The following is a 20,705-nucleotide window of genomic DNA, read 5'->3' on the forward strand; positions in this document are numbered from 1 at the left end:
AATGCTTTGATGAATAACTAATGGTTGGAGCTAACATACTGTAACCCTAACCAAACTAACGCAAACAATAAACTAGGCAACAATATGATGTTTTTATTTTTAGGTTATAAATAATTTTGTAATTTCTACCAAAGCATGATAAAAACTAAGAAAACATTATATAATGCAAAAAAAGTATTGTTTAGTTTTTACACGTTAGCAACAGACGAATGTGGTCAACAGGGGTGGAGCTGGCTGAGGATGAGCATTTTTTTAACATTGAATGTGAAAGGTCAGATGACAATGATGAGTTCCTTACTGCATGAATATACAAAAAGAATTTATGTATTTGCAAAAAAATTGATGTTGTTAACTTTTAACTTACAGTATTACAGTAAATGAAAATAGACAGTACTCAACGCAGAATAATCACTTGACATACACCAGGTTTTGTTCGTCATTCGTGTTCATTCATTCATTTTATTCGACCATTCCTGTCGTGGCGACATCACAGAATGACAAACAAACACCAAGTTTGAATCAAAACTCTTAAATATTAAAAATCTCATGTATTCAGTTGCTAATAAGTCGACATTTGACTGTATCGCGTAATCTCTAAGGAATATGAACTTGTTAGGATGTGGTTTTATATCAACTGACTCTCAGAGTGATTAGCGATAGTCAGTATTTTGGTCGTTTAGATAGTGATAGTTATATACATATTACATTTTATGTAAGGATAGAACTACAATGACATATTTATGAGTTTTCTTACAATTGGGTGCTATCAATTATACTGAAGGTAACATGAAACTCAATGTGGATCATCGCAATGGCATACATATGGCTTGTCAGGTTTGTTGAAAAACTAAAATAGCGTAAAAATGATACAGCTGATGTAAAGTGGAATGACATCTACGTATGTGAGACTTGCTAGACATTGAGGGTAGTGAAATTCCACAGTATTGCTGGTATTGTCAGCAGCTTTAACAAAATGTGCCAGTTTGACTTTTGTTTGATATACATTCAGAGATACTAAAGCATTCAGTACACCGTGGCGTTCCTGAAAAATTATCTTAGGCTACAGATTATCATTTTGTCATTTCGTGCAGGTACTTGACGAATTAATACTTGATCAATTAATAAAATTTCTAGCATGTCCGTTTTCAGGTGATAATGTTTGACAAATTGCTAATGCGTCTCTGTCCTTCCTTTTGTTAAATGAACGAAGAGGATCAAATGAATATAAATCCTTTAAGCTAGAGGCATGTGTAACAAATGAGTATCAGATAAAGAAATTGGATAGATCTAAAGAATATAATTGAATTTGCTTCATATAAAATTTATTTTATAAATTCAATAATCTATATACGTGTTTATATTTTTCAAATTATATCTGTGTCTGTCATTCCGGCTATAGCTATTAAAATCTTGGAATAATGAATCCTTATTTCAGAAGGTTTGAACTCGAACCCTTCAGTTTGCCAGTTAGACACCGTACTAACTCAGCCCCGCGCGCTTGATCTATTCACTATACTAAGCGATATATGTCGCTATATGGGAGCAAATACATAATGGCATTGCGTACTACAGCCTGGTTTCCATATGACAGCGCAAGGCGCGCAACAAGGCGCACGACATCGTGCGTAGGCCAGTTGTGATATGGAAACGTCAACGCACGACGATTGCGCGACGTGCGTACGCTGATCGCAAGTATCCAACAGAATGGATCCTTGCGATGGGTGCGTGCGATTATGTATCCCACAATACACCGCTAGACCTTTTCAACCTATCCCACAATTCCAGCGAAGGGCTTTTTTCCGAAGAAATCGGTCTCCCGTACGAAATAGTAAGCCTGATTTTTACATGACAGCGTAATTTCGCAACGAAGGTCTGTCTTTCCGAAGAAATATGTCTCTCATACGAAAAAGTAAGGAAAATATCCACCCTGTCCAAAGCAAGCATGGAGCTTACGCGCGATATGGAAACACTGCCTCGCAGCCCAATAAATGCATTGCGCACGATCACTGGGCCGCGCGCGATCATTGTGCTGTCATATGGAAACCAGGCTTATGCAGGGTGATTGCGCAAGGTCACAGAGAGGGTAGCTCCTATTAGTACGCTTAGGCCTACACAATTTATGCATTGGCAATGTGCCAGGTTAATAGCAGTGGCAGGCAACTCTCACTACCTCTCATTGTTTATAAGCTGATTTTGAACACAGTAGCACAGCTAGTATATTAATATAATATAAAACATATCAACCAGAGTCATTTGTTTTGGAATTATTTGTTAATGTAGCACATTGCAAATAAACAACAATGTATTATGCATCGAAAGCAAAATGAACTAAATAGCGATGGAATGGTTTGTAAATTTTATCACCTTTGAATGATCAGTTCGCTGGTTGAATTTTCTTAAGAGATTTCTTCCACTATATTAAATATATATATATACATGTATATATATATATATGTATATATATATATATGTATATATATATATACTCATGCTACAGACAGTACTATTTTGACTATTGAAGCCTCATCAGTGCAGCTCAGAGCTTAGGCAAGGGACACAGATCTCATTACCAATGAGAGTTGACTTCCTGCCATGAAACAACTAAGTTGCCTCACGGACTTTAAGAAAATCAATGTGCTCACACCAGAGTGCTCATATATATATATATATATATATATATATATATATATATATATATATATATATATATATTGCTGGCTATATTTTAGTCATTGGGTACTGCTATATCTATTATAGTAGCAAGGAGAACAAGAGAGCTACTATAATAGATATAGCAGTACCCAATGACTACAATATAGCCAGCAAAGAAAAAGAAAAGGTAGAGAAATATCTCCCTCTTGGAGAAGAGATTGAAAAATGCTGGGATGTAAGAACAACTGTAATCCCAGTAGTCATTGGGGCACTGGGCACAATAACACCGGCGCATAAAATGTGGCTTGCCCAAATACCAACAGCAATCAACTCAGGTGGGTTGCAGAAAAGTGCGCTATTGGGAACAGCTAAGATCTTGAGGCGAGTGCTCAAACTCCCAGGTCTCTGGTAGGAGACCCGAGTTAGAGCAGAAACTACCACCCATACGGGTTAACCGGGGTGAGGAAACAATTTTTTAAATATATATATATATATATATAGGACAATCTTTGTTCTATAACAACTTGAAGAGCAGTTGAAAGTAGTTTACAAAATTGACAAGCTATATTATATCTATGTATCTATGTACATTGGCAGAAACTATGTAATACAGTTTATTATATCAAAATTCTAAATAGTAAATACTTTTATGAGGTGATGATAGATCCCGACACTCTTGAAACGCATTTTGTTTTAACAGTTTGAACAAATGTTCATGGATTATACAGATCCTATTGATAGTCTCATGAAGGCTGCACTCTTTCATTTTACCTCCGTCTACCTGAGCTATTCTATGTGATAGCTGCAACTAATATCCAAGCCTAGTTTATATGAAAGAATAATTGAGTTTTTCACCACAAAATTTGCTAAAGATTTCATGCATGAAATAATATATTATTTTAATAAAACAAAAGGGCATAAAAATAAGCTTTCGTGTGTTGACCTATAACCCATAAGATGAAGAAAGCAATAACAACTGAGACAGTACACTAAATGACAATAATCTTAGGGCGGACACAAGTATCATCATCCATGCTGCCGGAATATCACAGATGTTCACTAGGTTGACCAATGGTTGCTATTTCCAAATGTTGTGAATGTGTGAGCTATAAGACATTTTAGTTAAAACTAACAGTTTTGAGTATAACCAAACTATGTGTTTCTTAGCTAATATATCGTTTTTATAGTTTTGCAGGTTTTTTTGCCCACTTTTTACTAGCTTTTTCGTTTTCACTTACTGCAATAATTTAAAAAACTCTGAACATTTCAAGTTGAAGGTTACTTAAGATGAAGGTTTAAATTCTTGGTCACAATTTACACCGTATGTTGGAGATCTTGAATGTTGGGCTGTAGGAAGCAGAGGCTTGATTGTAACGTATGCTATGTAAAACATATGTATGTATGTAAAACATATGAATATATGTAAAAAAATATGTATATTATATATGTAAAACATATGTATGTATGTAAAACATATGTATGTATGTAAAACATATGTATGTATGTAAAACATATGTATGTATGTAAAACATATGTATGTATGTAAAACATATGAATATATGTAAAACATATGTATGTATGTAAAACATATGTATGTATGTAAAACATATGTATGTATGTAAAACATATGTATGTATGTAAAACATATGTATGTATGTAAAACATATGAATATATGTAAAACATATGTATGTGTGTAAAACATATGTATGTAAAACATATGAATATATGTAAAACATATGTATGTAAAACATATGTATGTATGTAAAACATATGTATGTATGTAAAACATATGTATGTATGTAAAACATATGAATATATGTAAAACATATGTATGTATGTAAAACATATGTATGTATGTAAAACATATGCATGTGTGTAAAACATATGTATGTATGTAAAACATATGAATATATGTAAAACATATGTATGTGTGTAAAACATATGTATGTATTTAAAACATATGTATGTATGTAAAACATATGAATATATGTAAAACATCTGTATGTATGTAAAACATATGTATGTATGTAAAACACATGTATATATGTAAAACATATGTATGTATGTAAAACATATGTATGTATGTAAAACACATGTATATATGTAAAACATATGTATGTATGTAAAACATATGTATGTATGTAAAACATATGTATGTATGTAAAACATATGTATGTATGTAAAACATATGTATGTAAAACATATGAATATATGTAAAACATATGCATGTGTGTAAAACATATGTATGTATGTAAAACATATGAATATATGTAAAACATATGTATGTGTGTAAAACATATGTATGTATTTAAAACATATGTATGTATGTAAAACATATGAATATATGTAAAACATATGTATGTAAAACATATGTATGTAAAACATATGTATGTATGTAAAACATATGTATGTATGTAAAACATATGAATATATGTAAAACATATGTATGTATGTAAAACATATGTATGTATGTAAAACACATGTATATATGTAAAACATATGTATGTAAAACATATGTGTGTATGTAAAACATATGTATGTATGTAAAACATATGTATGTATGTAAAACATATGAATATATGTAAAACATATGTATATATGTAAAACATATGAATATATGTAAAACATATGTATATATGTAAAACATATGTATGTAAAACATATGTATATATGTATGTATGTAAAACATATGTATGTATGTAAAATATATGTATGCTATGTAAAACATATGTATGCTATGTAAAACATATGTATATATTGTATGCATAACTTTTTATTGGCATTGGTAATCATTAACAAAATGATGTTTTTCATTACATGACATAAAAAAGGAAAAAAATGAAAAGACAGAAATCAGGAATTATTGAGTTGAACAAACGTGTCTTGAAAGTTGGTAATCTAACAGTATTGCGAAGTAGCCAGGATAACGAATTGAAGGTTGTGGTAACAGTAAGTTCATAAACTAAAACATACGATAATGGATGTAGTATGTTGATGTCAAACAATAGAAAACGAAAATAAGCAATGCTTCAAATGATCCAAAGCTAATAATTATTATTCCACTAGCTTTATTTACCACTTTTTTGGCTCAAAGATGTATACAATGATTAACTCTCAAGATAATGCGTTGTCTTCGTTGTGCAGTTGCATCGCATCACAATCATGAAAGTTATTCATGTTGTCTGCCTAAAGTTTTAGGTAGAGAGGTTTAAAGCGACTGCAATGACCAGGGTAATGGTTTGAGAGTTGTATCTCCATGCAGTTAAAATTCTCACACCATTGACCTAAATTGGTATAATTGAAGGCTTAAGAACTGTTAGATGTATTTGAATGCAACTGAACATCCAACCAAGCATGTAATAGCTTTCCATAAAACATTATTATTATTGCAATAACATGGACAAGGCCATATACAAAAGGTGCCCATATTTGTATCACTAACTGGCTCGTTTATGAAGTAAAGTGTTTTATGGACTGAGTAGTAGTAGCATGATAGCCTTGTAACTGTATGCTTTTGAAAAGTACATGGGTATTATCTTCAAACGACTAATAGAAGAAACTTGAGAATTCCTGTCCAAAAGAAGGCTATAGCAAAATTCACTTTAGAGCAAGCATTCAGTTTCATCGTTTCAAAGTATTTTGACACACAGTAGCTCCCTTCAAAAAATGGTTTATCTCTGGTGACTTTAAGCATGACTAAAAACATCAGATGAAGTTTGATAGGTTAGGCTTAGATGTTAATTGTTATCATAGCCATAACTAGCAACTAGCTTTTTTATTATACATGTTGTCATTCATGATAAACACAATACATGTACCATTTGTATCGACAATATGAAGCGGTAACCAGTTTCATCATGCATTTACAAGTGATTTACAGTTGCATGTATCTGTAATGCAAAGGCATGTGTTCAGGGCCGCTTTTTACCATAAAAAATTCGTGCGATTTTAGAACTAAATAATACTCATAATAGCTTATTATGCATGTACTTTTTTAATTGCAAAATGCATACATTGCTAAGACTACTACAAGTACGTAGTTAACAGGTTAGTCATATTTCATATTATATTCATGACTATATTGCATGTAGTCGGTTTATGCTTTATAATTCTAAGCAAAATACAGCAAATAGGTATCTAAATCATCAAAAAAGTAGGATAGTGCTAAAAGACATGGTGACATAGACATGGTGTTAAAAGTGGCAATGTTTTTACAGCAATTATGTCTAAGAGGCAGGCATTGATATATGCCAGGTCTCAAATGAAGCTTTTATCAATGATATACAGCCTTCCTGGGGGCTGTATATCATTGTAGATGTGGGGCTGTATATCATTGCTTCTATGTAGTAAGTTATCAGTTCAGAAGCACTACACCAAGTTTGAAAGTTATGTCTCTAATACCGTGAGGTTTTTTGTAGCAGACAGGTTATAATATAAAACGTTGTTCTAGTTTATAGTATAGGCAAAAGTAGCAATTCTTATATTCGTGACCAGAGTTTTCTCTCTACATGTACGTATTTGTAAAACAACTCTTGGTATACCGAAGTTGTTTTATCAATGTAAAAAAAGACGTCTTGGCTTCCTCTTTCCTAGCGCAGATCACTACTTATACACCATTGACGCATTAAACAGTTGTTCAAGAATATTTCTAAAAAGGCAAATATCGACTTCCATGATTTTATCGTAAGTTGTGTGCGCAGATTTATACATTTCCTGTGTGCTTTCTTCTTCCTCAATTCCGCTTCCTTATATATGGGAACAGTTTTTTTATACTTATTGCTGAGACAGCATGAACTTCGTGTTGTCCATAAAGTTGCTTTATCATGTTTGTTAGTTTATTTTTGAGAGTCAAAGAGTTTAAATATAGCTTGTTGTTTGCTGTTATAATAAACTTCTGGGTTTTTTAATTATCGAGAAAGTTCATATACCTACTTGTAAAAATTGTAGCTTTAGTGTATAATTTTTTTAAATACTACAGTTTTATTCAACTAGGAGTTTTTGTTGAAGTTACATTTTTGGTTTTATGTCTGTGATAAGCTTTTTAGCAAGACTGGTTGAGAAAGAATGTGAGGGTATTTGCTAGCGAGTTAGTAAAAAGGTAACGTTCGGAATTACAGGCATATAATTTATTTATGACATATATTCTTATCTCTAAGTCACTTTTAACTGATTACAACAAATTTGATGTCTCCATTTATGGTCAATACAACGAGCTCATCTATGTAGAGCATTGTACTAGATAAAGCTGGTATATAATAGGCATATAACTATTTAGATTAATACATAATTCTAGCCTAGTTTTAGATAATGGTTACTCTTAATTTTAGCTAGTTGTAAAATGTCTTAGTCTGTAATTTACACTATTCTTTTCTATTGTGTTGTAAGTATTGTTTCCACGGTATAATAACACTTATTTAAAGCTTAATAGGGTTTGCGCTTCTGAGTCCGCTTACTAAACTTGAAAAGCAGAACTGAGCTTCTGTTGAAAGCTTACATGTAGCTGATAGAAGTTACAAAACAGTGTCACATAAAGCTGCCAAATTTTCATTTTGCCAGTCGTGCATGTAATATGAAAATAGAGTAGTTGCTTTAATTATGACGGGAAAGCTGTCTAATTGTAACAATAGCTCTTCTATATACGTATATAGGGATTTGCTTTGTTATACTAATAAAAGTAGTATATGTGTTTTTCACCATACAATCACATTAAACAGCAAAGAATTAACAGTTTTTCTTTAATTTTCATTGTTAGCCAGAAAAATATTCATTTGTAATGCTTTGACAATGAAATATGATATGAAATCAACCATTAATTATGGATTACATAAGCCAAGAAAAACTATGCAGATATTTTTTAATAGTTAAGAAGTGATATTAGATTGCGTTCCTTGTTTGAAGGATGCAGATTTTGAGTATATTGTTGTCACTAAATACAAATTTAACAGTCAATACAAACTTGATAAACAGCTCTCTGATACAAAAATCTAATTTCACATCTGAACTTACTAGTCACACAGAGAGTTCTGCTTTTTATGTCAAGTTTGCATTTGTTTAGCACTACGTCTGTCATGGAACCATGACTGATACAAATGATTATTGTTGCTGAGCATTCTATAGCAGATTCCTCAGTGATTATGCATTTTCACCATAATAAGCATTATTCATTTACAAGTATCATGTTAGGCCTGTGCGTTGGATGACATATTGTTAACATAGTTCATTTCATACATAAGATATCTTACTATTGTTTTTTAAGAATTTAGTATCAATTTATCACTCAATGTTGGTAGGATCACTGCAAGTCAGATAATAAATGGTTTAATGCTAGCATTGCATTCTATATCGACCAGCTATTTGTGAAGTACAAATGAAAATATTTTTTTAATATAAAAATAGTTTGTGTACGGTGTTAAATTTTAGTGAGCAAGCTGAAAATGCAAAGATTAACTTCTCTACCTGTTGAGATATACTAACAGAGTGTTTTATATATTGGTAAGTATATTTATCAAGTAATATTCACCATATTTCATGAGGCTGATTTGTTTTCTTTTTTTGTTAGAGAAATTATGGCGGAATCTGAGGAAAATGCACCCCCAGTCAATGTCGATGATGATGATGTGGACACAACACCAGGCTACAAGCCTCCTGCTGAGAAATCTATGGATGCCATGCTCCAACAAGACACTGAAGACGAAAGTTTGCAAAAATACAAAGCTCAACTTCTCGGGAGTGCTGCAAACGCTCCGACAGTTTTCTGTATGTATGCTCGAAGCCATGTCAGATATAAGCAGCCATATCAGATATAGGCATTACATCTGGCATTGCCAAAATATTTATTCCATACAAATATCTATATCTGGTGCTTTTTTAGGGCCGGAGGACCCGAGAAAGGTCATAGTGAAGAGCATATCTTTAGTGGTGGAAGGAAGAGCTGATGCAATACTTGACCTAACAGGCTAGTGCTGCACTTACTAGGACCTTTGTTTATGTTTCACTGCATTGCCTGTGTTTATTGTGTCGGCCTGGTGTGTGGGCCTGTAATTTTTGAAGCCATATCGATATAGTATTGCATATAACTAGCGTAATCTAGGCTCATGCCTTACAGCTTTGCTGTTATCGATTTTCTAGGAGACTTGGCTAGCCTCAAAGAGCAAAGCTTTTCGATCAAGGAGGGTACTAGCTATCGACTTAAAATTCATTTTTGCGTGCAAAGAGAGATTGTGACGGGCTTGAAGCTGGTCCTGAAGACTTCTCGAAAGGGTATTAAAGGTGAGTTTGAACTCAACTGATTGCATGTGTTCTGCTCTGAACACTTGCTCAACGCTCTGTACCTTCCCTTGTTGCATCTTCCATTCCTGGTACATTTGTCATATTTTGGGAAGGTGTCTTATTCTCCACACATTCATCCAAAGCAAAATTTACTGTTCTCTCATTTGGTTTCATGCATCTTCTATGCTTATTTGGGTGGCATTTATATCGATAGAAAGATGCTTTTATTATTTAGTCAGTTGTTTGTCTTAAAGAAATGGCATGTCCCAATTTAAAATATCACAGCATATCTGATGACCATTCAATTTTACCTGATGCTCTCTATATTTTATATAGATGCAGATCTTCATTAATATGAAATCGTGATTGTCTGCATGTTGTAGCTATTTTATATCGATATCTAGAATGATACTATACTAGTTAACACAAAGAAGTAGCGGTATTATTGAAGTGACTATATTTTTCTTGTTTCTGTCCAGCTTTTTGTGATTTGTAATTACAGGCAATAATCATAAAAAGTGAGCATTAAACATGTTGAATGTGTCTAGTATATATGCAACTGTAAAAGTTACAAGCATTCAATTTGCATTTGTGCGGACCGACATTTAGGCACAATATCGCAAAGTAACTGTATATTACACAAAGTTTTTGTTTATTAATCTAAATTACTTGTACGTTCTTAGTTCAGTGGCGCGTTGCGAGCTGTGCTAAAAGGTCAATATGACGTAAAGAGTGCATTTGCTGGTGTAAACTGGCACACACATGAAAACATATACAAACATTTTCATAAATATTTTGGGTTGCTGACAGTAAAACAGTAAACACAAGATAAAATGCTCAACACAAATGTTTCGCGTCCTGTTGGCGATCACGTTTAGAGTTTACAGTTATCTGAAGCTATCCAATGCTTGTGAACGCATGTCTGGAAGTTTCTATTGTTAATAACAAGCATGGATGGTTGATGTTTGCAGCCTATTCTGGTGCTCATGTTACGATTGTGTATAAATACATTTTGATACACATTGACCTAATCAGAAATGGAACATATCTAATGAGCCTAGCTGACGTAAAGATGCATTTTTACATGCTGGGATAGAGGAGCTCTCTGGGATTATCTATGAAGATTGTTTTTATTGTAACAATGAGCTGGATAGATTTATAAATATTCACTTTTTGATTCTTAAAATGATCCTAACACTAGTGGTTTGCTTTATAGTAGAAAAAAACAGTTTTGCTCTGCATTACATTTGTTCATAAGGTTAGCCAGTCTCAAGTTTGTGACTAGTGAGCATAGAAGACAGTCTAACATAACCAACGTGTTGGCTTGTATTTGCAGAGTAGGAGTTACCTGTATGTATGCCATTGGTCAGACAGGTTGTTTATATTTAATAGAATTGAGTTCCCTTTTATTTGTTTTCTAGTTAAACATTTCTCTCATCATTCACAATCATTTTCACGTGGAGTAAAAAAGTAGCAGACAATGTATTTGCATGGACACTACAATCACCACTTAATGTTGAGGCTTTACAAACTGATTCGATATCAGTAAGAAATAGATTGTAAAGGCTTCTTTCACCTTCAAGACCCAAATTTTATCAGTTAATCTCTTTGTCAACACCATTCATTGCTGAGCTGTCCTGTAGCTCTTGTAGGTGTTTACACCAATTGTACGGTTGTGTAGCCCTTGCGTGTGTTTACACCAATTGTACGGTTGTGTAGCCCTTGCGTGTGTGTACACCACTTGTACGGTTGTGTAGCCCTTGCAGGTGTCTACACCAATTATATTGTTCTGTAGCCCTTGCGTGTGTATACACCAAGTGTACGGTTGTGTAGTCCTTGCAGGTGTCTACACCAATTGTACGGTTGTGTAGCCCTGGCTTATGTCTACAGCTATTGTAAGGTTGTGTAGCCCTTGCATATGTCTACACCAATTGTGCGGTTGTGTAGCCGTTGCATGTCTATACCAATTGTAGTATGGCTGTGCTGGTTTAATAAATCGGCAACCAGCTGATTTGTGAATCATGGATTTTCATAGTTCATATCAATTGTTGAACTTTAATTTTATTGCAGTTGACACTACAACTCATATGGTAGGTAGCTATGGGCCAAAGGAGGAGGCGCATAGCTACCAGACCCCTGTAGATGAGGCTCCCTCTGGAATGATCATGCGAGGTGCCTACAAGTGAGTGAGCTATAGCTGTATATATATTTTTGCTGATTTGATAGTATATTTGAAGTTCTTTGTCTTCTTGAGGCTTGTGTCGCAGGTCTAAGAATTCCAAAATGCTGCCTTTGGGCTTCTGATTATCATAGTGATATCGCTGCATCATTTATGGCTATCTTATTACAATCACTTTGTATAACTAAGCTTTCTAGGACCTTGCTACAAGAGTAGTCCATATGCACAGATATGTAATGTATGTTCAGAGGGTTTGTATAGAACACAGGCCATACAATGTATAAAAGCATTGGTGTAACCTATTTTAGGCTATGTTATAAAGAACTCTAGTTAGTGGTACTTTACAAAAGATTCTGATGGCACTAGCTTTAGTGCATCACATATGCCTAATTAGCACAGAGTCTCAATTGATATTTTTAACAAACTAAACAGGGATAGGTGGCATTTCTCAAGCATTTTAAATAAGCTCAGCGAGACATGTTAGCAGTTATTCTTTGTGTATGGTGAATCCTACACGCCTTCTTAACCTCCTTCTGTCCTTTAAAGAATGGCGTGCTGTTTTACCGATGATGACAAGCACAAGTACCTCGAGTGGAATCTAACTCTGCACATCAAGAAAGATTGGGAGTGAAGAAACGCATTTGATCAAATACAATGAAATTTGGTGCAACCTTGCCGCACATTGACGATGCCATTGTTAGATGTCGAACAGTCTGGCCTTGCTAAGTTGGCGACACCGACACTCATTCTTTTACAATAATCTTCCAATGTATTGCCTTTAGTTAAGTTTTCATGTTGTATACCATTCATTTCTATTCTCTTACACTTTTGCTAACTTTAGGTTTATGCAAATATACCTTAATATCAACATCCTTGTACGGGCTCTTGCTGATGTCATGAATGAATGGTGGAAAACATATTCTTGGTTGTACAAATGGCTACAGTAACTGTCTGCCATTGAATATTTAGTGATTATGTACTGCTGCTTAGCTGTAGACTCCTAATTACATGACTCATGGTTACATATATACTGTAGTTGGTTGAGTGGTGGATAGCCAATCAATTGCTTTTAGTTTGAAGATTGCAGTAGCTACAACTAGAAACATACCAAGCATCACATAGGTCATGAGGACTGATTGCAGTAGCTATAACTAGAAACATAAGGAGCATCACATAGGTCATGAGAACTGATTGCAGTAGCTACAACTAGAAACATACAGAGAATCACATAGGTCATGAGGACTGATTGCAGTAGCTATAACTAGAAAAATACAGAGCATCACATAGGTCATGAGGACTGATTGCAGTAGCTACAACTAGAAACATACAGAGCATCACATAGGTCATGAGGACTGATTGCAGTAGCTACAACTAGAAACATACAGAGCATTACATAGCTCATGAGGACTGATTGCAGTAACTATAACTAGAAACATACAGAGCATTACATAGGTCATGAGGACTGATTGCAGTAGCTACAACTAGAAACATACAGAGCATTACGTAGGTCATGAGGACTGATTTCAGTAGCTACAACTAGAAACATACAGAGCATCACATAGCAGCTCATGAGGACTGATTGCAGTAGCTATAACTAGAAACATACAGAGCATCACATAGGTCATGAGAACTGATTGCAGTAGCTACAACTAGAAACATACAGAGCATCACATAGCTCATGAGGACTGATTGCAGTAGCTATAACTAGAAACATACAGAGCATCACATAGGTCATGAGAACTGATTGCAGTAACTATAACTAGAAACATACAGAGCATCACATAGGTCATGAGAACTGATTGCTGTTTTAAGCCAGCTATTGTCACTTCGCTGTCGAGGTCAGATTGGCTAGTAAGACCGCTTGCATAAAATATCTAGTCAAATCTCACACATTGTAATTCATCAGTGACTGAATATTCTGTCAATGTGACATGTAAACCGGAATGAACTTGCTGATAACAACTGCTAACCTCATCATAGGCCTGCCTGCATCTACGAATTGATTTACAAACATGAATTTCCATTTATACTAATGTTGTCAAAGGGTTGAGATCACGGTGGTGAAGAAAGAATCAGAATCGGTGGTGAAGAAAGAAGCGGTTGATCAAAATTCCATATTGACAGCATAACTACAAGTGACAGCTGACCTAGTAATCATCCCATGTACTAATCGGATGATAGCGGTAATAACATGGAGAGCGCAGCTCCCTACTAAATGTTTGTATGTTTAATGAAGCCTTTGAAAATGGGTTGCGAAGGGATTTCAAAACCTTGTGCTTTTTCATCACTGCATTGTTCTTGCCAGATACCTTAGCGCTGTCTAAGGTGATTGGATGGCTTAATGGAAGCTAACATTAAACAGAAGCAAGAGCTTTAGTAGAGCGTGTAATCTTGAGTGCTGTGTATTGGAACAGCAATTCAGACTGCTGTTATGTGTTTGTATTGTAAATTAGACAATGTTTGTGATGGGACCTTGAGGTTCCAATACATGAAGGCAAATCCATAAACATGGTGTATATATGAAGCATAGTTGATCATAGAATAACCTATTTTCACCTTTTCATTGTAAGCCGGATGATGTTTTTGTTATAAATTTATCATATAACACAAACAGGTGTTAGGTAAAACTTCAGCGTGCAGGTAAATATTTTTACCCAAAGTAGTATAGCAAAGTGTAGTGATTTAGTTGTGTTTGAGCGATTTTAGCACACTCGGAAGAAAGGACCTAAAACAACTACAGTGGCTAATTTGTTGCAGCCACTGCTACCAATCATGTTTCAGCTGCAAGCAGTTTATCGCTTTGAATTTGACTTCGTTATTTGATTTTCAAGTTGACGAGTTATTTTATTTCAATTTTGGTTTGAATTACATTCTATTTGATAATGTCTCCAACCTCCTGCTATAGTATCAACAGCCTATGGTACAATACAGTAAGACAGTTTCTGCTATGCTCTACTGTGGCATATAATGTAAACATTAAATTATTGTACACAAAATGAGAAGCCTTTGTTGTATCAAAACTATGAGTAAAAATTATAACACAAGAAATTATTTAAATATTAACATTTTCGTAATAAAACGATTTATTTTTACTTGTGTCATAGTTATCTCCTAATATTGAGAGACAACTCGTCTTAAGTTGAAGCCAACCCGTTACATATAGCATCATTTTTGAAGTTTTGAAAGGAATAAATGGTTGAGGTTGTCGATATGCACAGAAAAAGACGAACGAGAATAAGCATATTGTACTCCGTTGTCTGCTACAATGTTTATTTAAAGTTGAAGGAACCCGCAAAAGGTGACATCAATGCACAAAGGTATTAGTTTAGGAAGGCTCGACTTCACCGTGACAAATAGCTGTGAGCTGTCAGAATTTGGCTATACTATTATATTTACTGTTTTTATAAAATATTTTTAACTGCACTTTTCAATAAAGTTCAAGGAATGAAGCATTTATTTTCGCACGTGCAGTACAACTCATTTCAATTCCTAGTTATTATACTCACAAATGATAAATTATTCAAAATTGTCATGCGGGTGCAATACTATACAGAACATGTAAGAGAAGCTGGATTAGACCCAAATAAAAGTCCTTGTAATGTTGACTGACTGCTGTGATGATGGTGAAAGCTGTCACTGGTTTAATTAGAAATTTAATCACTCTTTGTAAATTATTGGCCAAGGTCAAGTAGTTTTCTGAAAATATAACAAGTAATTCTATTCCGTTTTGATCCAAATTCATTCTTTTCTCTAACGTTTAGCCCTGGTTTTAGAAAGAAACATAAGTGTCTCCTATTTGAAAAGCAAGTATTCTAAAATTGCAGACAAATCTACCAACTAGTCACAGTAGATGAGGCCAACAAGGGTTCTATGTGCTACTTTGAAGGTCAACATGCATGGTGCATTACTACCAGACTTGGGACCAATACTAGTGTTCATTAGTATCGGACAATAGTATTGGGCAATACTAATGAACAATACTATTGTCCATTAGTATTGGACGACCACTATCCTATACAATACTATCGAATATTAGAAAATTCATTGGATATTGGTGTTGCCAACAGGGTTGTGGCCACTATGAAAAAGCCATAAATGTGCATAATTTCCAGATGTAAAATACATTGCAGAGGCAGTAAATTTTTGTCTACATGTCTATGTAGTTGCATTAGCAGTGAAGTAGTAAGCACCTCACGTCCATGCAGTATAATTGTATTGCGTACTTTCACTACTGCGCAGTATGCGTGCAGTACAACCATTATTAATGTGCAGTAAGTAGCATCGGTGTAGTAGAGTTATTGCCTACTGCTAAGTATGCAGTGCTGGATACAGTCAGTGTGTTGCTGGTGCAAATTTTGCAAAGCTAGATACAGTAGGAACTTTTGCATTACACTGTACATACCTGCATGGCACGTTTTTATGAAAACTCATAGAATCAAGTACCGAGTCGACTACGAGGCAACCAAAAAACAAATTATTGCAACAGGTAAATGCTGCTCAAACTGGAATAAGAGTGGGCAAGCCAGTTGATTACAATTCGCAAGATTCTATATGGTTTAAATTAAAATCTATTGTGGTTTGATTATACTTATAAGTTATAAGTATAAGACCCAACTTCATTGATCAGAATGGTGATAATGCCTGATTGCCTATTCCGAAATGATATGAGAGTTACAGCGAAAGTTAATGAGCTTTCTAACTACAGCATCAGACAATTCATTACAAGACAGTATAGATGCTTGGAAAGCCAGCAGTTTCAGTCATTCCAGAGTGTCAATTTCACCTCAATGCGCAGTTGCACTACACATACAATTTAAAGTTATGAAAAATGTTACAGTATGCATGAATTGCTGGGATTCAGGTAATGCATCATGGGAGTAAATGTGCAGCAAATTACAGTAGGCAATTCGCAGTACATGTATTGAATATTGTTGCATATAGTAATAGATATTAAAATTCAGTATTGGATATTGTAAGATATAGTATTGGATAGTGAGTATTGAATACTGTCAGATACAGTACATGTATCGGATATTGGGGTTGAATATTGGATATTGGTATTGTGTAATGGATATTGGTTGATAAATTAATGAATATTGGTATTGAGTATTGGTTATTGATGGATAAAGTGTTCAATATTAGTATTAAGCATAATAACACAATGTGAAAAGATCAGAAGTATGTATTGGTATTGGAATGGTTTTTGAGCATAAGCCTCAAGCCTGATTTTCACACATTTTTGACAAAAAAAATTATGCACAAACATGTGTGGTGTTTGTGCATAAACGGTTATGGAACTATATAAGCATGTGACAAACTGCAGATGAGGCTTTCCCCTGTAGAACATTTGGTGAGTGTATATATTTAAGATGGCGCAGTCGGCAGGATCGCCGCTGCTTGTTTATTAAAAGCGATTCGTGTTTGTGCTGTGTTCGTGTGGTCTTTGGTGTTTTACACGTACTATACCTCGTGGTAAGTGTTTCGTGTGTGGTTTCTGTGCTTTCTGTGATTTAGTGTTTACAGCGTAGTGGTGCTAAGTGAAATTTTGGTGGGGCTTTTAACACTTGTGTAGTGTCCGTGTTGGTTTTTGTTATGCGTCAATTATGGCATTACGTGCAATAGGTAGCAATGGTAGAGATGCTCTACGCTCTGTTACCTATGAGGATGCTATGGCCCATTTAGTTACTATTTATGGTACTGTTGAAATGGTATTGACATGGTTGAAATTTGTTACTTTTTCACAAACAGCCGGTGAAAAGGAAAGCAATTATTTGCTTGTTGAAAAACTCAGTAGAAATATTAATTTTGGCCTTAATGAAGATGAAAGGAAAGAATTTGCTTTTGCAATAGCTGTTAATGGCTTGCGAGAAGGTTCTCTACAAAGGCAATCAATGCAACAAATGGAGTTGAATTGGAAAAAAATAACGGATAATTTGATGGCCAGAAAACCTGCTCGAGGATCGGAAGCCATATTGGAAGGTGCTAGATGTAAAGCTAGCAAAGTTAGCATTTCAGAAACTTTGAGAAAAGCTCCTAAAAATAAATTTAAAGTAAGAGAAGTAAGTCGTTATTTAAGTTGTAATTCAAGTGCTTGCAAATATGTTGAAATTAACAGAATTTCACAAAGGCAACGTAACAGTTATTACGATGAATGGTCTAAGAATAAATACTCTGGGAAAGAAAGTAGAAATTCTGGTTATGAGTCTCCTAGGTATGATCGTAAGAGCAGGTATAGAGAGTCTAGCAGGTCTTCAAGAGACTCTAGTGGTGATAGGTATGACCGCAGTTGGCGGGTTAAGTCTAAGGATGGATGGTCACCTAAGAGTGATGATGAATGTTGCAACTGTGGTAGTAGAGATCACAGGCTATGTAGTTGCCCTGCGACTAGATGCTCTGTATGCAATAAGAAAGGTCCTATTACTATTGACTGTAAGAAAAATGGCACCGAGAATACTCGGAAAAGTGAATATAGACACCGCTACAACAGAAGTAGTAGTAGGGAAAGTAATCGGAGCAGGGGCAAAAGCGCTGATAGACAGGATAGAGAGACTAACATATTACTCCTGTGAAAAAGTACATGTTCTAACTACTCAAGTAGAAGTGTACGGTTTTCATCTGTAGATCGTAAGTGACTAGATAATAAAAGAGTTAGGACCTTGAAGGTAAACAGTAGTGAAGTTGATTTAACAATTGATATTGGTACTGTTGCTATTTTGACTGTTAAGACATCAAGTAAACTTGGTTTGAATTGGAAAGAGCCAGATCGGCACCTTAAAGATGTAGTTGCGTCAAATTTAAGTTGATCTTAAAAGAAAGCATTTTTTTTCTCTATCAGTTGATATGTTGTTTGTTGTGTTACGCGATCGCATTCCCAATATATTTGAAGATTAAAACCGAAAAAATCTGATCGCCGTAAAAACGCTAAGGCCACCAAAACGTGCCCAGACTTGCCCAAAATGATGTCACGCGTTTGGCAACCTGTCTCTATCTCTCGTATTCACATCGGCTATTTGCGATAAAAGTCTAGTCTTACGCGGCTCTATTGGCATATATCTTATTTTGTATTTGCTCATGTTGGCTAAAATAAAATTTTAAATCCTGCTACAGATGCATTATTATGAATGTTTCAAAGGCCTCAAATAACGAAAATTGAAAATTTGTTCTACTCACTTTCTCCAAATGTTGTGTAAACATTTGGGTACCGACTACCAATTCTACCGGTCTACGGTAATTCTGTCAAGTCACTTATGTAGAACGCGGTCTTTGTATCAGCACAGTTCTGCAGCTACCCATACAAACGATATACAGCCTGCCATAAGCCCGGCCCACATTATGTCGCCTATTACCTATTGCCTACGTACTAGTTTCTTACTAGTAGTATTCTTACCGAATACTAAATAAGTGAAATAAGCAAGCCACCTCTTTGAAAAGAATATAGACAGGGATAGAGTTTTAAGGATGAGAAGTCTGCTGCAAACTGGATTTGAACTCACATTCTCCAGTTCTGCGGACACCCATATACCATATCCGATTCACTACAATATTCTGCAAATCATGTTTTGCATTATCTTCAACAATATTATTTTATTATATAATTTTTACAAGCAAAAATATTTTCATCTCGGCATAAAGCTTTTGTTAAAAATATTCATCAAGTCGTGGCCACTCACATAGTATTAGCTGATACAATAAGACAAATTCATCTACTGCAACAAACTCAAACAAAACATCATCCAGCACGCATTCAAGTCTCGCTTTCTCCTTTATGGCAGTTTCCACACTGACAAAGCTTCTTCGGCTGGTGGGACGACATAAACATTCTGTAATCAGTAAAACAAGTAAATGTAAACAAAGTAGATGCAATAAATATGTCATTCATAGATATGTCATTCTAAAGCGTATCTATTGACAGCTTCCAAATTGGGAGTTAAATAGATTGCGAGTGTAATTTTAAAAACGAATAAACATTTAATAAAGGCACAAGTACGCCAAGCCAACGATTCGAAGCTTTGGTTCTGGAAATTAAAGATTTGCAATGATCAATCGATTTTACCCACTTCCTACGAGTGAAAATAATTTGTAATCATGACTCTAATTTACCAAAGAAAATTCGAAAAAAATATTATAGCTAGGTAAAACGGCAGATAAGCTATGAAACGATAATTGGAGATAGCAAAGAATTATCATTTTATTAATTAGTATATGTATTTATGACTATAAAAAATATTACATTTACTAAAGTATAGAAGACTCTAAGTTAATTTACCTCCATTCTGTCTTCTTCTGCAGCAAAACGCTGCTGACGCCTGTCAGCTTTGGCCATAGGCTGTCTACTCTAATCTTTCACTAAAAGTTGCTCAGATAACTCTGAGTAGCGGTCGCTCAAACTTGAAGCCTTTTAAAACTATGTATAACTTAGTAATTGTTGAAACGCGTTGAGAATGAATTCTCTAATTAGGAGAATCTTCGAGATCACAGACAACGCGTTTTACGAGTGATAACATTTATTACGGCCTATATAAAAATTTCGCACGCATGATTGGCTAACGAATCGACCTCATATTTATTGCTCGTGGTTTCGTTTCAGATACCTTGCTTGTGACG

General features: G+C 34.6%; 1 protein-coding gene across 1 annotated transcript; it reads left to right on the top strand.

The window, feature by feature from the left end:
- The first annotated feature begins 9,199 nt into the window (after positions 1 to 9,199).
- Positions 9,200 to 12,973, top strand: LOC137396725 (rho GDP-dissociation inhibitor 2-like). Its single transcript, XM_068083038.1, has 5 exons — positions 9,200 to 9,409; positions 9,525 to 9,608; positions 9,782 to 9,922; positions 11,993 to 12,104; positions 12,648 to 12,973. The coding sequence occupies exons 1-5, from the start codon at positions 9,220 to 9,222 to the stop codon at positions 12,730 to 12,732; spliced, it is 612 nt and encodes a 203-aa protein (XP_067939139.1). The 5' UTR covers positions 9,200 to 9,219; the 3' UTR covers positions 12,733 to 12,973.
- The last annotated feature ends 7,732 nt before the right edge of the window (positions 12,974 to 20,705 follow it).

Source organism: Watersipora subatra, chromosome 1, assembly GCF_963576615.1.
Source record: "Watersipora subatra chromosome 1, tzWatSuba1.1, whole genome shotgun sequence".
Taxonomy (NCBI): domain Eukaryota; kingdom Metazoa; phylum Bryozoa; class Gymnolaemata; order Cheilostomatida; family Watersiporidae; genus Watersipora; species Watersipora subatra.

Bases quoted from the DNA above. Each gene is read 5' to 3' on its own strand.
- LOC137396725 (XM_068083038.1), top strand. From the start codon at position 9,220: ATGGCGGAATCTGAGGAAAATGCACCCCCAGTCAATGTCGATGATGAT. The intron at 9,410-9,524 runs GTATGTATGCTC...GTGCTTTTTTAG, and splicing joins AAACGCTCCGACAGTTTTCT to GGCCGGAGGACCCGAGAAAG. The intron at 12,105-12,647 runs GTGAGTGAGCTA...TGTCCTTTAAAG, and splicing joins ATCATGCGAGGTGCCTACAA to AATGGCGTGCTGTTTTACCG.